We start from the raw sequence: 18,969 nt of genomic DNA on the forward strand, positions 1-18,969 counted from the left end.
GGTTAAGAATTACATACGCAAGGCAAGGCAAGGCATGGCATAGCGATTTTACCTTTATTACAAACATGCTCTGTTTTAAAAAAGTTTAAAAACTGTTTTATAAAACTTATAACAATCACAGAGAGTTGGAACAGATTTTAATCCAAGTTAATTTGCAAACAAATTTGCATGTTACTATGGAGACATAGTGCCTGCCAATCAATTCAGTGGGTGGGAAAACAGCACCCCTACGTCACGTTGCGGTGGGCCTCAAAATCAGGGATCACGCATTTTATCGTCAGGACATTTAAAAAAAAAGAGACTCGTTGTGTTTATATCACTCCAATATGTCAGTGGACACACTTTACACACATGCAGTTCTGTCTAACCAGCTTACAAAAGATGCCTGTAATCATAGGTGCCTTTAACCACACCCCTCTTACATTAGTTTACTATGTGGGAATGATGTGTAAAATGAAAGCCCCGCCCCTACTCAATATTCAGTTTCAGTTAGAAGTACATCAACGACACGGGTGATAATATTACCTAGATATACATTTAATATTTGCTGTGAGACTTTAAAATACAAATAAAATCCCTCTATATTAACTAGCATTTTAAATTACAGAGATGACTGACTCTTGGCATTAACGATCATAATAATTGCTTTCAGCTAAAGTTACTGAAATTTGACGTCTTGCAGAGTTTAATGCAACATTTGCAAGACATGAGAAAAACATATAGAGATTATCTCAATATAATGCAGCAATATATATTCATTTCTTCAGTCTTGATTTACTTATCCAGAAAGAGTGTATTTTCTGAAGGTGCCTTTTTAAAAATATATTTTAATCATTGCCGTATACAGTTGAAGTCAGTTGAGTTAGTTGAGTTATTAGCCCCCCTTAATTATTTGACACCCTGTTTATTCTCCCCCCAATTTCTGTTTAACAGAGAGAAGTTTTTTTTTCAACACATTTCTAATCATTGTAGTTTTAATAACTCATTTCTAATAACTGATTTATTTTATATTTGCCTGGATGACAGTAAATAATATTTGACTAGATATTTTCCAAGACATTTCTATACAGCTTAAAGTGACATTTAAAGGCTTAACTAGGTTAATTAGGTTAACTAGGCAGGTTAGGGTAATTAGGCAAATTATTGTCTAACGATGGTTTGTTCTGTAGACTATCGAAAAGAAAGCTAGATTAAAGGGGCTAATAATTTTGACCTTAAAGTAGTTTTAAAAAAATTAAAAACTGCTTTTACTCTAGCTGAAATAATACAAATAAGACTTTCTCCAGAAGAAAAAATATTATCAGAAATACTGTGAACATTTACTTGCTCTGTTAAACGTCATTTGGCAAATATTTAAAAAAAGAAGAAAATGTCAAAGGGAGGCTAATAATTCTGACTTCAGCTGTATATCTTTTTACATTTTCTTGACAGACCATAAGCAATGTGTTCTGTGAATATGAATGATGGATCAGCTTTACTTTTTTGCTGCAACATTTTGACTGCTGTTTTAGATTATCAGGGCAATACAAAGTCGTTTTCATTCAGTCTGCAAGTTTCTTTATTGTTGTGGAGAAATGGACCGTCCCAGTGACCTCACTTACAGAAAGTGAGGGAGTCGAGGGCTCTCAGCTGTTTCTGATCCTCTCTTCCTCCCGGAGGAGCAAAAGGAAACACCCAGAAAACCAGCCAGCTGGAGAACAAGGGGATCAGCCCCGTTTCATCTAGTATCCCAGAGCAGAACCGCTGTGCTGTGTTAAAATACTTACAAATATATATTATTGTAAGACTTCAAGATAAACGTCCGACTTTTGGAGGACCCTGCATCATCCTTTCTAGGCTGCTTTGATAACCTTTGTTTGTGAATAATGGAAGTTTTGTCCAAAATTCTGGCATATAAATGAATGATTTTGTAAATAATTTATTTAAAATAAAAGGAAGAAAATTGATATATTTAGAAGGCTTTTACAAATGAAACCTCTAAATAGTTTTCTAATAAAATTAAATGATAGATAAAAAACAAAGGGAATTATAAATGTTTGTTAAAAGTATACAAATTATTTAAAAACAATTTAATTCTACAAATGCTGAACAGAATCAGAATCTTTATTGTATTTTCCAAAATACAACAAAATTTGTGTTTGCTCCTCCTTACAGTGCAAATCCTATTTGTCTCAAACAACAACAATAGTAGCAAGAAATGAAAAAAGAAGTAAAAGACAACAGTAATAATAATGATAACTGTGCATTTAAAGTGGCAAGTGCATTTTAGCAGCTTTCAAGTTCAAAAAGAGTGAAATGTTATCTAGAAAGGCATAATATTTAATATCCATTCATTATTGCAACAGCTGTGGGATATGGAGTATTTCTCAGAATTTACAACGATAAACGACAACAAACAAATCAAATTATAATAACACTTCTTCAAAGGTTAAATATCCCCCCCAAAAAAACAAAGTAAAAATGTTTGCAAAAGCAAAAACATAAAACATAAAAAAGTAAAACATAACTAAAATAAAATAACACTACATTAAAGGCATGTAAAATAAAAACTGAAAATACAAAATAAAAGCTAAATCAAAGTTATTAAATAATATAACTGCAAATAATTAATTTTCAAATAACTCTATATTAAAGGTAGTTACTACAAAGTTAAAATTAATTCAAGATATAAATATTTTTAAAAGAATGACAACACAGCATTACAAAATATATTTATTTATTCATTCTTTTTCCTTCCGCTTAGTCCCTTTATTCATCAGGGGTCGCCATAGCTAAATGAACTGCCAACTTATCCAGCATATGTTTTACACAGTGGATGCCCTTCCAGCTGCAAACCAGTACTGGGAAACATCCATACACTCCCACATTCACATACATTACGGCCAATTTAGTTTATTCAATTCACCTATAGCGCATGTCTTTGAACTGTGGGGGACACCGGAGCACCCGGAGGAAAACCCACGCCAACACAGGGAGCTCGAACCAACGACCTTCTTGCTGTGAGGCGACAGTGCTAACCATTCAGCCACAGTGTTGCCAATTTAAGCTTCAAAGTTGTGCATTTTGTCCCACATTTGGGCATAGAAAGTAACTCTTCTGTAAATAATTTTTTTTGAAAAAAATAATTAATATGGTAAAGTTTTTTTTTTTTAAATAGTCTCTAACATTCTGTGCACAAAAGCAAGTTAAAACGTTTTATATTTCCATAATTGTAATAAATATAAATGAAATTAAATGATAGATGAAAAATGTACGTAAAATAAATGTTTGTGAAAGTATTAAAATTATTATAATGGAAAATTATAATATAAATTATAATATAAATTAATTTATATTAATAGTCTTAATTAATATGCTTTTCTTATAAAAAAATGCAAAAAACAAAATGCATTGTTTGGATTTAAAGGGGTGGTCCAGAGTGTATTTTTAAGACTTTGTTGTGTTTATAAGATGCAAAGCAATGTGTGCTCATGCTTTATTTGTGAAAAATCCCCTTAGTTTTTCATATTTTTTTGTTTGATTATATACAGCTACTCAGCTAACATAAAAACAACTGTCTTATTCTTTAGTTCCTCCGAAAGCCTGCCCTAAAGAGTCTCTGATTGGTCAGCTAACATAATGTGCTGTGATTCGCGGATCGGCTTCACGTCACCAGGAAGCGTCCATAACATTACAGCACATCTGGCCACTCCCTATTACTATGCTTGTAACCTGAAGGGTTTATGACATCATTAACCTGGATGTATTTTTTTTGTAGTCCCTAAACTTTATTCACTGTAGGCTTCGCTAAGCTAACTCTGTAAAAGCCAATGTCTCCCTCTGCATTGAACATTGAGCGTCTTACATTCAGAGATGTTGTCATCAACGAAACATCAACTAAAGTTTAAAATATGATATCGTAGATGACCAGTCCTTTAAAATAAAAAATGATAGGTAAAATTTTAATGAATTCAAATTAATTAAGTTTTTACAAAATGTAAAATAATTTAAGATAAATTAAAATATATATTCAAAGAATGAAAGTACCGCATTACAAAATATCATATATGATAAAGTAAAAAAAAAAAAGATTGCATGTAAATAATACTGAAATAACATTAGTTTAATGTAGTAATTAATTACTCTTATGTGATTTCAAGTTAGTGTTTGCCTTTATAAGATTAATTAATAATGATTTTAATTTTACATTGTCTGTGCGGTGATCTCTTCCATTATTTATTTATTTTTGGCATAAGACAAAAAAATTATATTAAGTTTTGGCCTGACATTATGGTGAGTAAATAACGGCAGATGTTTGATTTTTTAGGGTGACGTGTCTCTTTAAGTAATCAGACTGCAGAAACAGTTGGCTTGATTTTAGGGGTTTCTTTGTTTGTTCATTTTGGCTGCCAGTGCTTTGCCTCCTCAAAGTTTTAACCGTGGTACTTTCTCTGCTATTTATTTGTTTTTCCATCAGGACAATTTATAGTAAGCCCTCTCAGCCTGGCCTCTTTTCTTCCCTTCTCCCTCAGTCTGTCCTTTTCTCCGACTCGATCCCAGAAGATCATATAAAAACATTTCTCTACAATCGTTTCATGCACTCCTCCTCCTCAGCTGAAAACATTCTCAAAAACATCTCTTTTGTCTTTGATTATGTGTGCGTCTGTGAATTAATCTCATTCAGAGTCAATGGCAGATCAACTCTTCTCATTTTCCAACACAGTAAGTGTAAATAGTCTTTTCTCAGGCAGGCTGCATTAAATGGCCTATAAAAAGCTGCTCCAGAAACTGTGAAACTTAATCAGTTCACCATGACTTGAAAAGCTTATCATATATATATATTACTACATTAAAATCCTTCATTTGAATTGCAGATTTTGGTGCTTTTTACTGATCTGAGATCAAAGTCTAGAAAAAAGTTCTCTGAAAAGAGTGCCAGAAATGATATATCAGTGATTCCAGCTTTAATCTATGGATGTTTAAACCTACATGGAATTGTGAAATTTGCATAAAACAAGCACTACTTTGATCATCAAATGTGTAACGAATATGGCAGATTACCATTCATCCGCCCACCAGAGGAAGCTCTCTCCCGAATATTGACTGGGTACTTCCTCTGTGGTACTTCCTGGTAGCACCATATATAAGCACACTGCTTATGTGTGTTCATTGTGAAGTATTGCCAGTTTCACTGCCTACTAAGCGGTTTTCCTACTGCTATTTCTGCCATTGTGTTATGACCTTTTTGCCTGCTCTTTTAACTACTTTTTTTGGATTTTGGACTCTGCCTTGTTTGCCTTTTTGGACTGCCTCTTTGTTTGCTTGCAAGTGTGCCGCAAGCCTGCGTTTGAGTGAGGGTCTCGGCCGTTAGATCGCCCCCTGGGGGCTGGCTGCAGTACAAGTCATAAAGCCCGCCTCCTCCGTGTTAATGAAGGAGACTTGAGCCCAAATAAAAAAAATTATTACACTTGCAATAAAATGTCCCGAAAGATAGTTCTGGTCGATTAAGGCACTGGTTATTGTGCTGAAATAGGTGCAGATCTTCATTTTTGTAAACAGGTAGATTTTAGCAGTAATTTAATGCTGGGCGTGTTATCTTGATTGACAGCTGTGACTGACAGTTTCTCAAAGCAGACCGTCTGAGCTTCGGCAGGAGACTGAAGTGTTATTCGATTTCTGTGTTATTTTACAATGACAAAATGAGTTCAGCAGTAAACTATAGTTTCTGACATACATGATCCTGGTGGAACACTGTTTATTCGCTAAGTTCATGGCTTTTTTCGGGCTTTATTAGTTTGCTGATACACGCCTAGCCACCCAGATAGCAAAACACAGTTCCGGCTAGATTCTCGCCTGCCGGAGACTTATCTCTTAGAGCTCAGACTGACTACCTCTGCTGGACCTACTCCGGATGCCTGGACTCACTACCCAATTCCAGCCCGAGTCAATCGAGCCAGATGCGGCGGCCGAGCGAGCCGGAATCAGCCCGCGACGCCACGAGTAGGTTATGCGCAGCGGCCTGGAGCTGGCGCGATTGAATATATAAAACCCTCATATTTGTTAACGTTATTACATCCATTTGTGTTAATATGACAGCAAACGCATGCTGAGAAGTTCGGGGGGCGTGGTTGATTTTACATAAAGCGTTTGGTTGGAAGCTCGACTCCGCTCATTTTCGCGGCTCCTCCTCTGGCTCCATCAGACAATCCTTTTGCGCATGTCAAGGCTCCAACTTCAGCAGTCTTTTGCGACAGTTTGTGCCCGTCAAGCAGGTGTTTTGCCCTCAAGGCGTTCAATGGGAAAAGGGCTGTTGCGTCGTCCATATTTTTTACAGTCATTGTTTGCTTGTCGCTGCCTGGTTCATGATCACGATTCTGCCTATTGTTTGATGCTAGTTGTTTGTTTAATAAACCTCCAGCTTTTGGATTCAATCCGCCTCCATGTCTTCACCTACGGCTCCCTCACAAAATGTAGTTAGTTGAGACCTGGAAGAGTTTGATGTATGTTAATGTTTTAAGAAGATGCTGTTCTCAGACTTGAATTGATGTGTTGGGATTTGATGTGGTGTGTTTATAAGAACTGATTTTGAAAAAATGGCAATGAACTTTTGGTTTCTGATGTGCTGTAAGTTGTGGACCAATCATGAAAGACTTGGCCTTGATCTGACTAATCAGTGCAAAGTGGGCTCTCAGGTAGGCGGGGTCTGATGGTGCAGAGCCTTGAATTATCCGGTTAAGACACTATGACAAAGTGTTGATGCTGCAGTTGCTGTTCTGCCCTTCTCTAACACAGTTTTTATCATTAGGGGTGTCCATAAACATTATGTACAATGGAGCAAGCATGAGGTGAATGTTGAAACGTATGGTTTTGTTTCCTAAAATTTTCTAAATAATCTTTATTACTTAAGTTTAGTAGTAGTCTTTAGTCATATTAAAATATCCTAATCAATATCATACATGGGCGAAGCAGTGGCGCAGTAGGTAGTGCTGTCGCCTCACAGCAAGAAGGTCGCTGGTTCGAGCCTCGGCTCAGTTGGCGTTATTTGTGGAGTTTGCATGTTTTCCCTGCGTTCGCGTGGGTTTCCTCCGGTTTCCCCCACAGTCCAAAGACATGTGGTACAGGTGAATTGGGTAGGCTAAATTGTCCGTAGTGTATGAGTGTGTGTGTGTGTGTGAATGTGTGTGTGGATGTTTCCCAATGATGGGTTGCGGCTGGAAGGGCATCTGCTGCGTAAAAACTTGCTGGATAAGTTGGTGGTTCATTCCGCTGTGGTGACCCCGGATTAATTAAGAGACTAGGCCGACGAGAAAATGAATGAATGAATATCCTACATATGAGACATTCGACCAGAAACTTACATTATCTGTCCCTGAAATAAAAACATAAATACAGTGAATAAAATGTATTTCATCCCAAAAATTTCTAGAATGGACTGATGGTTGATTTCTGTGAGTTGTCCTGTAAAGGAAAATGTCATTTATTTGGTTCTCAGATTTTTTTTCTTTATTAAAAACCCTTTACAAATGTACAAACCCTGCCATTGTCCCAACTGAACCTACAGCTTTAACAGTTTTGTCATGTTAAAAACCTTTATTTAGAAAAAAACACTTCAGAAATATAGCAAGTTTAAGTTGTTTTCATTCACATCAAAACAGGAAATTATAAATAAATTCTACAAATAAATACTACATAATACAAAAGAATTTACAATTGTCCCGATGTTTCTGTCTGTCCTATCACATTTTCATTCAATTTAACATTAAATGCGTGCAATACACGTTTAAGGCTATGCTTCGAAGATGACATAATTTTGAGGATGACAAGCTAAAGTTTAGGGCCTGTCACATTTTTTATAAGTAAAAATGTACGTTTCTAGTAGAATGTCCCATATACAGTTGAAGTCAGAATTATTAGTCCTCCTGTTTATTTTTTTTCCCTTTTTCTGTTTAACAAAGAATTTTTTTTCAACATTTCCAAACATAATAGTTTGTTCTGTAGATTATCGAAAAAAAAATTAGCCTAAGGGGCTAATCATTTTGTCCTTAAAATGGTGTTTAAAGAATTAAAAACTGCTTTTATTCTTGTCGAAATAAAACAAATAAGATTTTCTCCAAAAGAAAAAATATTATCAGACATACTGTGAAAATTTACTTGCTCTGTTAAACATCATTTGGTTAATATTTAAAAAAGATAAAAAAATCAAAGGAGGGCCAATAATTCTGACTTCAACTGTATATATTTAAATATATTTTGCAAAACGGAATTACCATCCAGTCGTATTTACATATTGATCAAGTTAATATTAGTGAAGGACATCTGCTGTCAGGACAAAATGTCTGGAGCATTTGATTGTGTTTTAGTAACGTCTACACCTATCCCAACCCTAACCCTTCCCCTTATATTCATCAATTGTGTTTTATTAAATCTATATTTACCCCAACCCCAAACCTTCGCTTTACAGTAACCTATTGGGTTGAATTAACGTCTACAACTACCCCAACCCCAAACCTTCTCCTTACACTAACCTATTGTGTAACGTATACTGTACACCTATCTCAACCCTAACCCTTCCCCTTACTTTCCCCAATCGTGTTTCATTAACATCTGTATTTACCTCAACCCCAAATCTTTGTTTTACAGTAACCTATTGTGTTTAATTAAGTCTACTCTTACCCCAACCCCAAACCTTCCACTTACACTAACCTATTTTGTAACGTATACACCTATCCCAACCCTTCCAATTGTGTTTTATTAACATCTGTATTTACCCCAACCTTTTATTTACAGTAACTTATTTTGTTATTAGCATTTACACCTACCCCTTCCAGTTGGAGGCGATATAAAATTGAGCCAATTTTATCTATGAAACGTTGAACCCCTGCTCTTGTCCTCAGGAAACCCTGTTGGATTTTAGTGGGCGTGGTCTTAAGGTGGGGTCAACCACACCCTTCCTGATCCGTCTGAACAGTGGCTGTTTAACTTTGATTCCTCTAACTAAAGGTGAGTGTGTGTTATAGTTTGTGACTGTATCTTGTCCTTTTAAAAAGAACAATACAGAAGTCACACTGTACGAGTGTTAAAACTGTTGGTTTGCCATTATTTTCACACTGATTACTATTTGGGGTAGCATTTGGTTGTTGCTAGTGATGGCAAAAATAAAGCTTTACAAATGTTCAAACAATTGGATCAACAGTTAATTTGAAAAGCGCTATACAAATAAGTTTGAATTAAATCGAAAGACGAGCTCACATTAAGAAGGTTGCTGGTTCGAGTTCCAGCTGGGCCAGTTTATGAAATTACAATTGGAAAAATAGCCAGCAACTCTGTCAGGTCTGCAGTTTACATTTCATAACCAAATGCTCTATAAAAGCAGTACTGCTCTACTTTTGCAACTGCTCTTGAAATGCAGTAGCAAATGGAGTAGGTCATTATAGATATGCAAATGTAATTCACAAAGTAAGATTGTGAATTGCAGACAGGTCCAGATATTTATTGCAGGTGGAACAATCTTCCTATTCCCACATGGACTACGAATTCACTGGTATCCTTCAAATGACAACTAAAAACCCATCTATTCCAGCCTGATCTCACGAGAAAATGTAAGTATTTTACGTTTTGCCAGTTTAGTAGCTAATTCGTATGAGTTCAGTCGTACGAAATTGTATGATTTTTAAAAAGGAGGCGTGGCACCTAACCCCACCCCTAAACCCAACCGTCATTAGGGGAAGAGCAAGTCGTACTAAATTGTACGAATTAGATCATACGAATTCATACGAATTAGCCACTAAATCAAAAAGTTACAAATTGCCGTGAGATTGTGTTGTCTATTCCGAGCGCACTTCAACCTCTGTGAATACAACCAAGACCACCTGTAGAAGCACGTTCTCTCTCTGCCTCCCTCTCCCTAAAAAACAAAACAAAACAAAAAACAGTTAATCTAGCAATTAATTATCTGAGCAAAACCAAGTTACTTTGTATAGTTAGCTCTTCTTGTGTGTATTGCCTCGTCTTGATGAATCTCTGAATGCCCTCTCAACTGATAATTGCTTTGGACAAAGCGTCTGCTAAATGACGAAATGTAAATGTTATGCAAACAAGCACAAATTTCCCTCTGATTTCAGGCATTGGTTTGCGATTTCAGCAAGTGAAAATCAAATCTAAAATTGTGCTGAGGGAACTCTGCATAAGACTTGTGCACAAAGATCTGTTGGCTCTTGTTTGTATATTGAGACCCGTATAGAGTCATTGTGTTATAGTTTAGCTGCTCTGAGCCCATTAAAGTTTCCAGACTGTGCACAGGAACTTTTCCTTCAGCCAGATTGGAGTAATGTAGGCCATTAAAGTGAGTCTATGTGATGGATGAACTAAACTGGAGTGTGAATATGGACCCTCTCACCGCCTGCTGACTTTAATACCCGTTATTTAATAAGGGGCTTTCCAGAGTGGTGAGGTACATTCAGATTTGTTTAATAGCTTGAATTAGTTTGATGACATCATAAAGCTTTTCTGTTTCAGTATTTCTGTCAAGAGTTTCATATTGGAGGGTTTTTGGACTAAATCTGACGAACTTTTTATCATGACGAACATCAATTCAGTTCAATTCATCTTTATTTCTGTAGCGTTTTTTTCAAATACAGATTGTGTCAAAGCAGCTTAAATGGTAAATTGAAACTGTCAGTCCAGTTTTTAGAGTTGAAGTTCAGTTAAGTTCAATTAAGTTCAGTTCAGTGTGGTTTATTTTTCACTGCTGATAGTCTAAACACTGAAGAGCAAATCTATGGATGCACAGCTGCACAAGTCTCAAACCAAGCAAGCCAGTGGCGACAGTGTCAAGTGTATATATTACGACCTGTCTGTAATCTTCAAACTATTTATTATGTTGCATTTTCTGATTTTGTTTTATCATTCATTTATTTGTATAATTAATTTTTTTTGTTGAATCTATTTTATTATTTATTTGATTATTTATTCAGTTATTTATTTATTCATTTATTTTGGCATTTCGTTGTATTGACAAATTATGTATGTTTTATTTAATATTTAATATTTAGTTTAAACAATCCATATGTGTACATTAATTATTGTATCTTTGTATTAAAACAGATATACGTCAGAATTATTAGCCCCCCTTTTAATTGTTTTTCCTTTTTTAAATATTTCCAAAATTATGTTTAACAGAACAGGGAAATTTGCACAGTAAGTCTGATAATATTTTTTCTCTTAGAGAAAGTCTTATTTGTTTTATTACAGCTAGAATAAAAGCAGTTTTCAATAAAAAAACAAAAACAATTGTAAGGTCAAAATTATTAGCTGCTTAAACATATTTTTTGATAGTCTGCAAAACAAACCACAGTTATACAATAACTTGCCTAATTACCCTAATCTGCCTTGTTAACCTAATTTACCTAGTTACAACTTTAAATGTCACTTAAAGCTGTATAGAAGTGTCGAAAAATATCTAGTCAAATATTATGTGCTGTCATCTAACAAACATAAAATAAATCAATCATTATAAATGAGTTATTAAAACTAGTATAGAAATGTGTTGAAAAAGTCTTCTGTCCATTAAACAGAAATTGGGGAAAAAAAATAAACAGGGGAGCTAATAATTCTGATTTCTATTATTTATATATATATATATATATATATATATATATATATATATATATATATATATATATATATATATATATATATATATATATAATTATGCATCTTTCATATATTTTTATTTTTGCTTATTTAATGCTTTTGTTATATCTATTTTTATTATTTTTCTGTATTGTTATTATTTATATATTATTAATTTTTGTATGTTTTGTTTTATTTATTCATTAACTTATTCACTTATTTATTTTACATTTATATTATATGTTTTATATTATTATTTATATATTCATTTATTTATATTAAATTTGCTTATAAATGTTGTATAATTGAACTATTATTTTTATATTTGATGTTCTTTTCTGTGTATTTGTATTGTTATACCTATATCTTGCAATTGTTTTATTTTTAGTTATTTTTCATTGATTTCATGTTGGCTTTTTCACATGTTTTATCGGTAACACTTTATTTTGATGGCCCCTATTGCACATTTTGTTGACTAAATGTTACATTGCAACTACATGCCAAATACTTCTCATTTGAGTATTTGTAGTTGTCTGCTTACTATATGCTGATACTGCTCCTTTAACAGACATTTAACTGACTATAAGAAATTTTGCAAGTACATGTCAATTTACACTAACCCCAACAGTCTATAATGTATTGAGAATTAGTTGTCATGTAGATGCAATGTAACTTAAATGCATTAAAGGAACCATCAAAATAGTGATACCATTTTATCTGTTTATTCACTTACTAAGCCTTGCTTCATTCCTTTTGGTAATTACACATTATTCTTAGTCCTAGATACTCCACCGATGCGCTTACAGTTTTTTCTTCACATAACAGAATTATCAGTAATTGGCTGTGAACATGCAGAGTCACCACAATGTGTCACGGCAGATGATCCTGAGATCCAGCCACACCACGGTGTCTTCATCTCCAACACTGCTGGAGTTATTACTTTACACCCCAATGGAAACATCTGCAGTCTGGATGGAGCTCCAGTCACCGGTCCAACAAAGCTTACTCATGGTACTGTAACACATAGCACTTTTAGCGTTTTAACAGCAGATAGAAATCCATCAAGATGTTTCACTTTATACTTTGTTTCCTTCTTTGGGGGTAAACATATTTTAAATACCTGAGCAATTATTTTATTCATTATTTACTTACCATCAAGTGATTTCAAACCTTTCTGAGGTTCTTTTTTATCTGTTGAACACAAAAGTAGTTATTTTGAAAAATAACTTGTTGAAAAAAAACACAGGGGTTTCTTTTGTGCATCATCCCCTCACAACAAATAACGGTAAAGAGCATAGAATCACCAATAGGTGACACTCTGTTGCTGTTTGGGAAACAGCCACTAGATGCCGCTAGTGTCAAGCGGCAGGCATTTTGGAATGAAAATTCCAATAGAACAACAGTACGGTTAAATAACGTTAGACAGAATTAATTACAATATTGATTTAATATGAGCTAAAATATTATATATACATATACATGAAGAGTTTAGATGCAAAAACCTCTGTCTAAAAGTTTCCTTTAAAATTAGCATTTTTATCAGGCTCCTGTGTAAATGTTCAGTAATGACACTTTTAAGGCAAAGAATAAGACTTTAAAGTAAAATATCTCAACATAAACAAAGGAGGCTGAGAAAAATGTTCATGTTTGATTGAAATTTCAGACAGCACTTAGAGGTTTTTGCATCTGAACTGTGTATATGCTCTCAGCATACTGTAAACGAGTACACCCCCTTTGAATAGTAACATGTTAAACAATATCTCAATGAAAACAATTTCCAAAATGTTGACAAGACTGAGTTTACCATATCTGGTATCTAAAATATCTTATTCACTTATAACATGAAAGTAAGGTTAACAAAATAACTTGGATTACTATTTTATTTTTTAGTTTTACTCAAATTAGAGGGAAACAACAAAAACTACTTTATATAGTTTTTATGGCCTTCATGATTTTTAATGACAGCATTAAAAATCATGACTACAAAATGATGAATTTATGTCTCAGAATTCAATCATTTTAGACAAAGTGGCTTTATTAAAAATACTATATACTAGTATTAGATAATAGTGCAACAAAAAGTACTGTCAATCTGTTATCAACAAAATTAAGTTTGAGTTTAAGTTTTAAATTTAAAGTCATGTTACTTTAACATGTCAGTATTCATTTGTATTATGCCAGTGCGTAAACTATTAATTTCACCTAAAAGTGACAGTTCCAAGAAAACAAATATCTTTAAAAGGAATTAAACAAGTCTGTAAAATTAACTATTAAAAATCCTGTTAATCACCAATCTTAAGTGTAGTCGTGTTTGGGGTTGTATTTTAGCTTTAATGCGCTTTTTAAAGAAAGAAAGAAAGAAAGAAAGAAAGAAAGAAAGAAAGAAAGAAAGAAAGAAAGAACAAAGCAGCTGCTTGCCATTGTGACAACAGTAAGATCCAATGAGCATTCGATCGCTTTCACTCCAAAATGGCGGAATCGTGAGGCTGTTGCTGGGCTCTGCTGTTGCAATGGAACGTTCCATTGAGTGTCGCCTCATGGTGATTCTACGCTCTTTGCTAATGGCAACTGGATTTTTCTTCATTCCTTGGATCCAAATAGACCGAAAAACAGCTTTTTTCTCAACTGAAACCACGCTTGTTGATAATGTGGTCGATTCGCTCAGATCATATCTTTAGCCGCTTTTCCACTATCGTGCTGAATCGTTCTTTAAACAGAACTGTTCCATTCCGTGCCAAACCGGGCCAGACAGCACGGATACGGTTTCATTTTCCACTGTCGTGCTGCGACAAAGCTCTTTAAAACATTACACAAAACGCATCAGTAGTTGCCTTGGTAACGCAATGTAAACGGCTCCCTTTGTTCAATTAAAGTTAAATAAGAGCCGAAACTATTTATTTATTATTTTCATAAAAGCAAAAGCAACCATGTGACTAAACACTGTTATGCCGCTCTATCATATAGGGGTGCTAAATATAGGTACATGTGCACCCTTATTTATTCATATGTTGCGCAGCTCTGGCTAAATTTTATTTGGAGGGAAAATTACCAAAATGTAACGTGATGATTGAAAATAATTGGAGGGGAAATAAATAATATTTAAAATCTCTGAACATAACAGAAAAATAAACAATGATAAGACAACAATAATATTGCATTTGCATTATAGTGGCAGAAATATAATTTTGGACAGGCCTTGTCAAAGGTGAGCGGGCACTTTCACTAATAAAAACACAGCACTTAAATTATTTCATTTTAAACAATTATTTAAATTACACTGCGTTTTTATATAAAAAGTTGATAATGATATAAAATATACTACATTTTGATGGTAAAATGAAACCAATTAAGCGATGGCTGTTATTTGTTTTACTATTCAAACATTAAATAACGAATGCAGCAAGTGAAAAAAAAACGAATATGAAAATATATCGCAGGATTTAAAGCATATAAAGCACTATTATATTTAGCAAAATGATGCTCTATTATCTTTTTATTTTGATCATTTTATTTTTATTATTATAATTATTTTTGTGTTCATAATTAACTAACAAGCTGTAGGCGAATTATTGCTAGTCGTTTTAGAAAATATTTGCGTAGCTATAATAAAGATCACCACAAAAAAAAAAAAAACACACAGAAACATACTACATGCCTCATAAATGTCATATAACTTATGTATAATTGAATCATATAATTGCCTATAGCTGAAATGATAAAAATTGCTCATTTTATTTTTATAAAACATTTGTGAAAACGTATTGATATTTTTTAAGTAAAAGCAATACTGACATTTAAGAATCCATATTTATTTAATTCATTCATTCTTTTGACTTGTTTATTAGTGCATATGCTATAATATAAATCATACAACAGTACCTTGGACAGTTACAGTGCCGCTCCGTAAAGCTTTCAAGCAAAGTCTTTTGGACGGCCGACATTACAACACGAACATGCCGTCCTTCAGGTGGTCTCGCCGGTATTAACAAGCTGTCCTGGCTTTGAATTAAAAAGTGCAATTATTTCCTCGTTGTTAAAAGAGTCTGCAAGTTCGTGTTCCATGGATATAGTGATGTTGTTGTGGAATTTGGACATCGACGATGCAAAGCGTGACTTTATTCGCTTTATTCGATGCGCAGCAGGAAAAAAAAGTCAGCAGCGCATGTCGCTTGCATGTCTCTCCCGGATCAGAGCGAGTTTTGTGCTGTGGAATACAGCGCTGCGTGCAATAAACTCACATTCAGGCAGGCGAAGTAGGTCTGTATTCAAGTCAATAAAATAATAACTTTAATGAATAAAATATCTTCGTAAGAATGTGATGAGTTATTCACTTCTCTTCCAGAGACTGCTCTATGGTTTTAAAATCCTTTACAAATATCGTTTAGACCTGGATCATTATTTTATATTAAATGTACTGTAGTTTATTGAGGATGTCTGATGACTAGCGCGCTTCTGCTGAGCCAGCTGTGGTAGCTTAGCAACCGAGTCGCGACGTCAACACACAGAATCTGTCAGCACAGTTCAGCACGGTTGTCTAACCGTGCCGAAAATTCCGGGCCAAGAACGGTTTGTAATCGTGCCGCGCCGTTCCAGGCTCAGTGGAGAAACAACCGTAACCGTACCGAAGTGTTCTTAGAACGGTTTGGCACGATAGTGGAAAAGCAGCTTTTGATAGTTCACACTGTGTGATTTTTACTAATGTGTACAGGCACCAATTTGCCTGTGATTTGATTAATTTGTCTGCGATTTCTCAAAACCTGTCAGCGAGTCAAAATCGGGGCTGAAATCATGTTGTCTGAACTCGGCATAAATCTGCATTTTGTTTTGCCTTTTCTGCTGTCCTTCTAAGGTTGCATTTCTTTTGACACCTACCACCTGCATACATTGAGTAGGCTTTCAAGACTGAAATAAAATACGCTGTTTTCCACCAAAGCAACCCAGGTTGATGAAACTAGCAGTGGGCTGGTTATAGAGATCAAAACAAATACAGACATTACGACACGAAACACACATTTTCAACGGAGAATAACTGACTTTAACATTGCTTTTCAAATAAACAGGTATGTCCACGTAGCATGTTTCTTAAATATGTCCAATCATATTATTGTATCTATGCTTTAGAACAGTCAAAAAGACTTAGACTATCTTTAAAGTATTGTCTCAGTAAAAACCCTTTTACCCACCAATGCTCGTTCACAACATCATGAAGAAAGTTGATTGTTTTGATGTGGCCATGTCTTCTTCGGCCACTCAGCAGGTTCTGTGGATCTAACCTTGCCTGCTTACAGCTTCAGAGTGAAATCCAAACAAACAACGCCAATGAATGACTTCCTGTGCTCTGGAAGCACTCAGGTCTGAACAATAACATTTTTCGCCCACTTCTCTTTTTTCTCTGACACCTTTGTGCTTTGATTTTTCAGTCATATATTTTTCAGGGTCTATAAACGAGCTCTCTTTTGTGCCTGTATTTTTCTTTTTCTTCCTGTGTTGCTGAAGGGCCTGATATGAGATCACTCATGTCTGCGTGACTTCAGACTTCCAGAGAATGTGTGAGTGTTTAATAGTTGATCAGTTACACACTCCTCCTCCTCCTACTCCCCCCTCTCTTTACTCTACAGCATTCCTCCCTCTCTATTTTCCTTAAAGAGATCACCCCAAAAAAGAAAATTTACTTGCTCTTTACACTTTCTCTTTTGAACACAACCAAGATATTTTGTGGAAAAAGGAAACTTCTAGTTTTTGACATCCATAGAAGACAAAAATACTGTGGAAGTCATTGGCTATCATTTTCCAGCTGGCATGATAATATTTGGGTGTGTTCGAAATCCAAATAGTTTTGGAACTAGTACAGGCTGAGGAAATGATGGCTGAAGTTTCATTTTTAGGTATACTGTGTCTTTAAGAGTCACTAACTGTGGTCTGTGTGTCCTAAAGCCCTCAGACAAATATTTAGAGATTTAGAAGATGCAGACAGGCATAAACAGATGCTGAAACTCATACGTTTTGCAATTGCCATTACAGATAAAGACATTGCCAAATTACTTGCCATTTCATGTGTAACAGGCTCATTCTGAAAACGTAGCTCTATATTTGTTACTGGGGATCACGAATTATTTAGCCAGAAGTATGTTTGACTGCATTTTATCTTTAAAACGAATGCTACGAAGCGGTATGACGCCGTTCCTTTCAGTGGTTTTGAAAACACTATCAGTTGGGTTTAGGGAAGGAGGAGGGTGGGTCAGTCAGTCAGTCAGTCAGTGGACAGCGGCATGAAGGCACTCGCAAGAAAAATCGAGATCTCAAAAAGTGTACACAGCAGTCTCTGGCGGATTTGCAGAAAAAAACTGCTAGAAACGTTGCTCCTGGGAAGTATTTGGTGCTCTCTATAAATGTATATTGGTGTACATTTTCAGAATGAGCCTGGGTTGTTATTTACATACCATTATGGTAGTACTTTACAATAAGATCCCCAGGTTTTTTTAGTTGATACTGTATATTAATTTAGGGATTAAGTATATCCAAGAGGTTATTGCAGAATAAAGCCAGACAGGTGCTTCCGATGGGAAACAGAGACTGAATGGCTTTATCCTCCGAGAACAACCATCATGTATGTACTTTTTCCTGCTTATTACATGGCTACTTGCCACAAAATATAAAGATTAAACATAAACATTGTTCTGTGCTGTAATAGTTTAATAATTCTATGATCAAACACAAAGCTGACAGAAATGAGAACAGCTGATGGAGTATATACTAACTTGCGCATTATTCAGTTACAAGATGGCACCAAACAGTCAAAAATGTGAAGCTGACAGTAATAAAACTGGTTGGATAAAGCACTGTAGTGTGACAGTCAAGCAGATGATGTACATATAGATGTGGATGTAATTACAGTATATGGATTTGAAGGTATTCACTGACAGGCAATGTGATTTAAAGTTCCTGGATGAGCCTGAGTTCTGTAGAGGTTGTTTGCTGGGAATAACATACCTTTGAATGTCAGAACCGAGTATTGCAGATGTGTAATAATATTGATTTTAAAAGACCAAAACATTTCTTAAAGTATTAAACTGAACATAAAAATGGTTTTCCAAGGTTGGAAATGGTAATGGGTGAATACATTTTTTCTTTTTTGGGTGAACTATCCCTTTTTAAATTTTAGTAATTCGAATAATAATTAGTTAACTAGAACATAATTGGTTATAGTATCAATCAGGTAAAATTGTTCAATTTCATATTTTTTTCATCTAATATTCATATTTTATTATGTTTTAGCTGTTTAAAATATTAAATAATAAATACACTAAAAACTTTTTCGGCTTTTTTAACAATAACAACAGTGCTTCAGACATGAGAAAC

At 34.7% G+C, this 18,969-nt stretch overlaps 1 protein-coding gene across 8 annotated transcripts in view; it reads left to right on the forward strand.

Moving 5' to 3' along the window:
• Positions 1–18,969, forward strand: part of phldb2a (pleckstrin homology-like domain, family B, member 2a) — a 79,278-nt gene that overhangs the window by 2,057 nt on the left and 58,252 nt on the right. For all 8 annotated transcript variants that reach the window (XR_015501335.1, XR_015501334.1, XM_087271052.1 and 5 more), the window contains exons 2-3: positions 8,874–8,979; positions 12,436–12,621. Coding sequence is in view for 6 of the 8 variants with exons in the window: in XM_087271052.1 (XP_087127178.1) it covers positions 8,874–8,979; positions 12,436–12,621 (292 nt within the window). In the remaining 2 variants the exon portion in view is untranslated. The remainder of the gene's footprint in view (positions 1–8,873; positions 8,980–12,435; positions 12,622–18,969) is intronic.

Source organism: Danio rerio, chromosome 10, assembly GCF_052040795.2.
Source record: "Danio rerio strain M-AB ecotype USA chromosome 10, GRCz13ab, whole genome shotgun sequence".
NCBI lineage: Eukaryota > Metazoa > Chordata > Actinopteri > Cypriniformes > Danionidae > Danio > Danio rerio.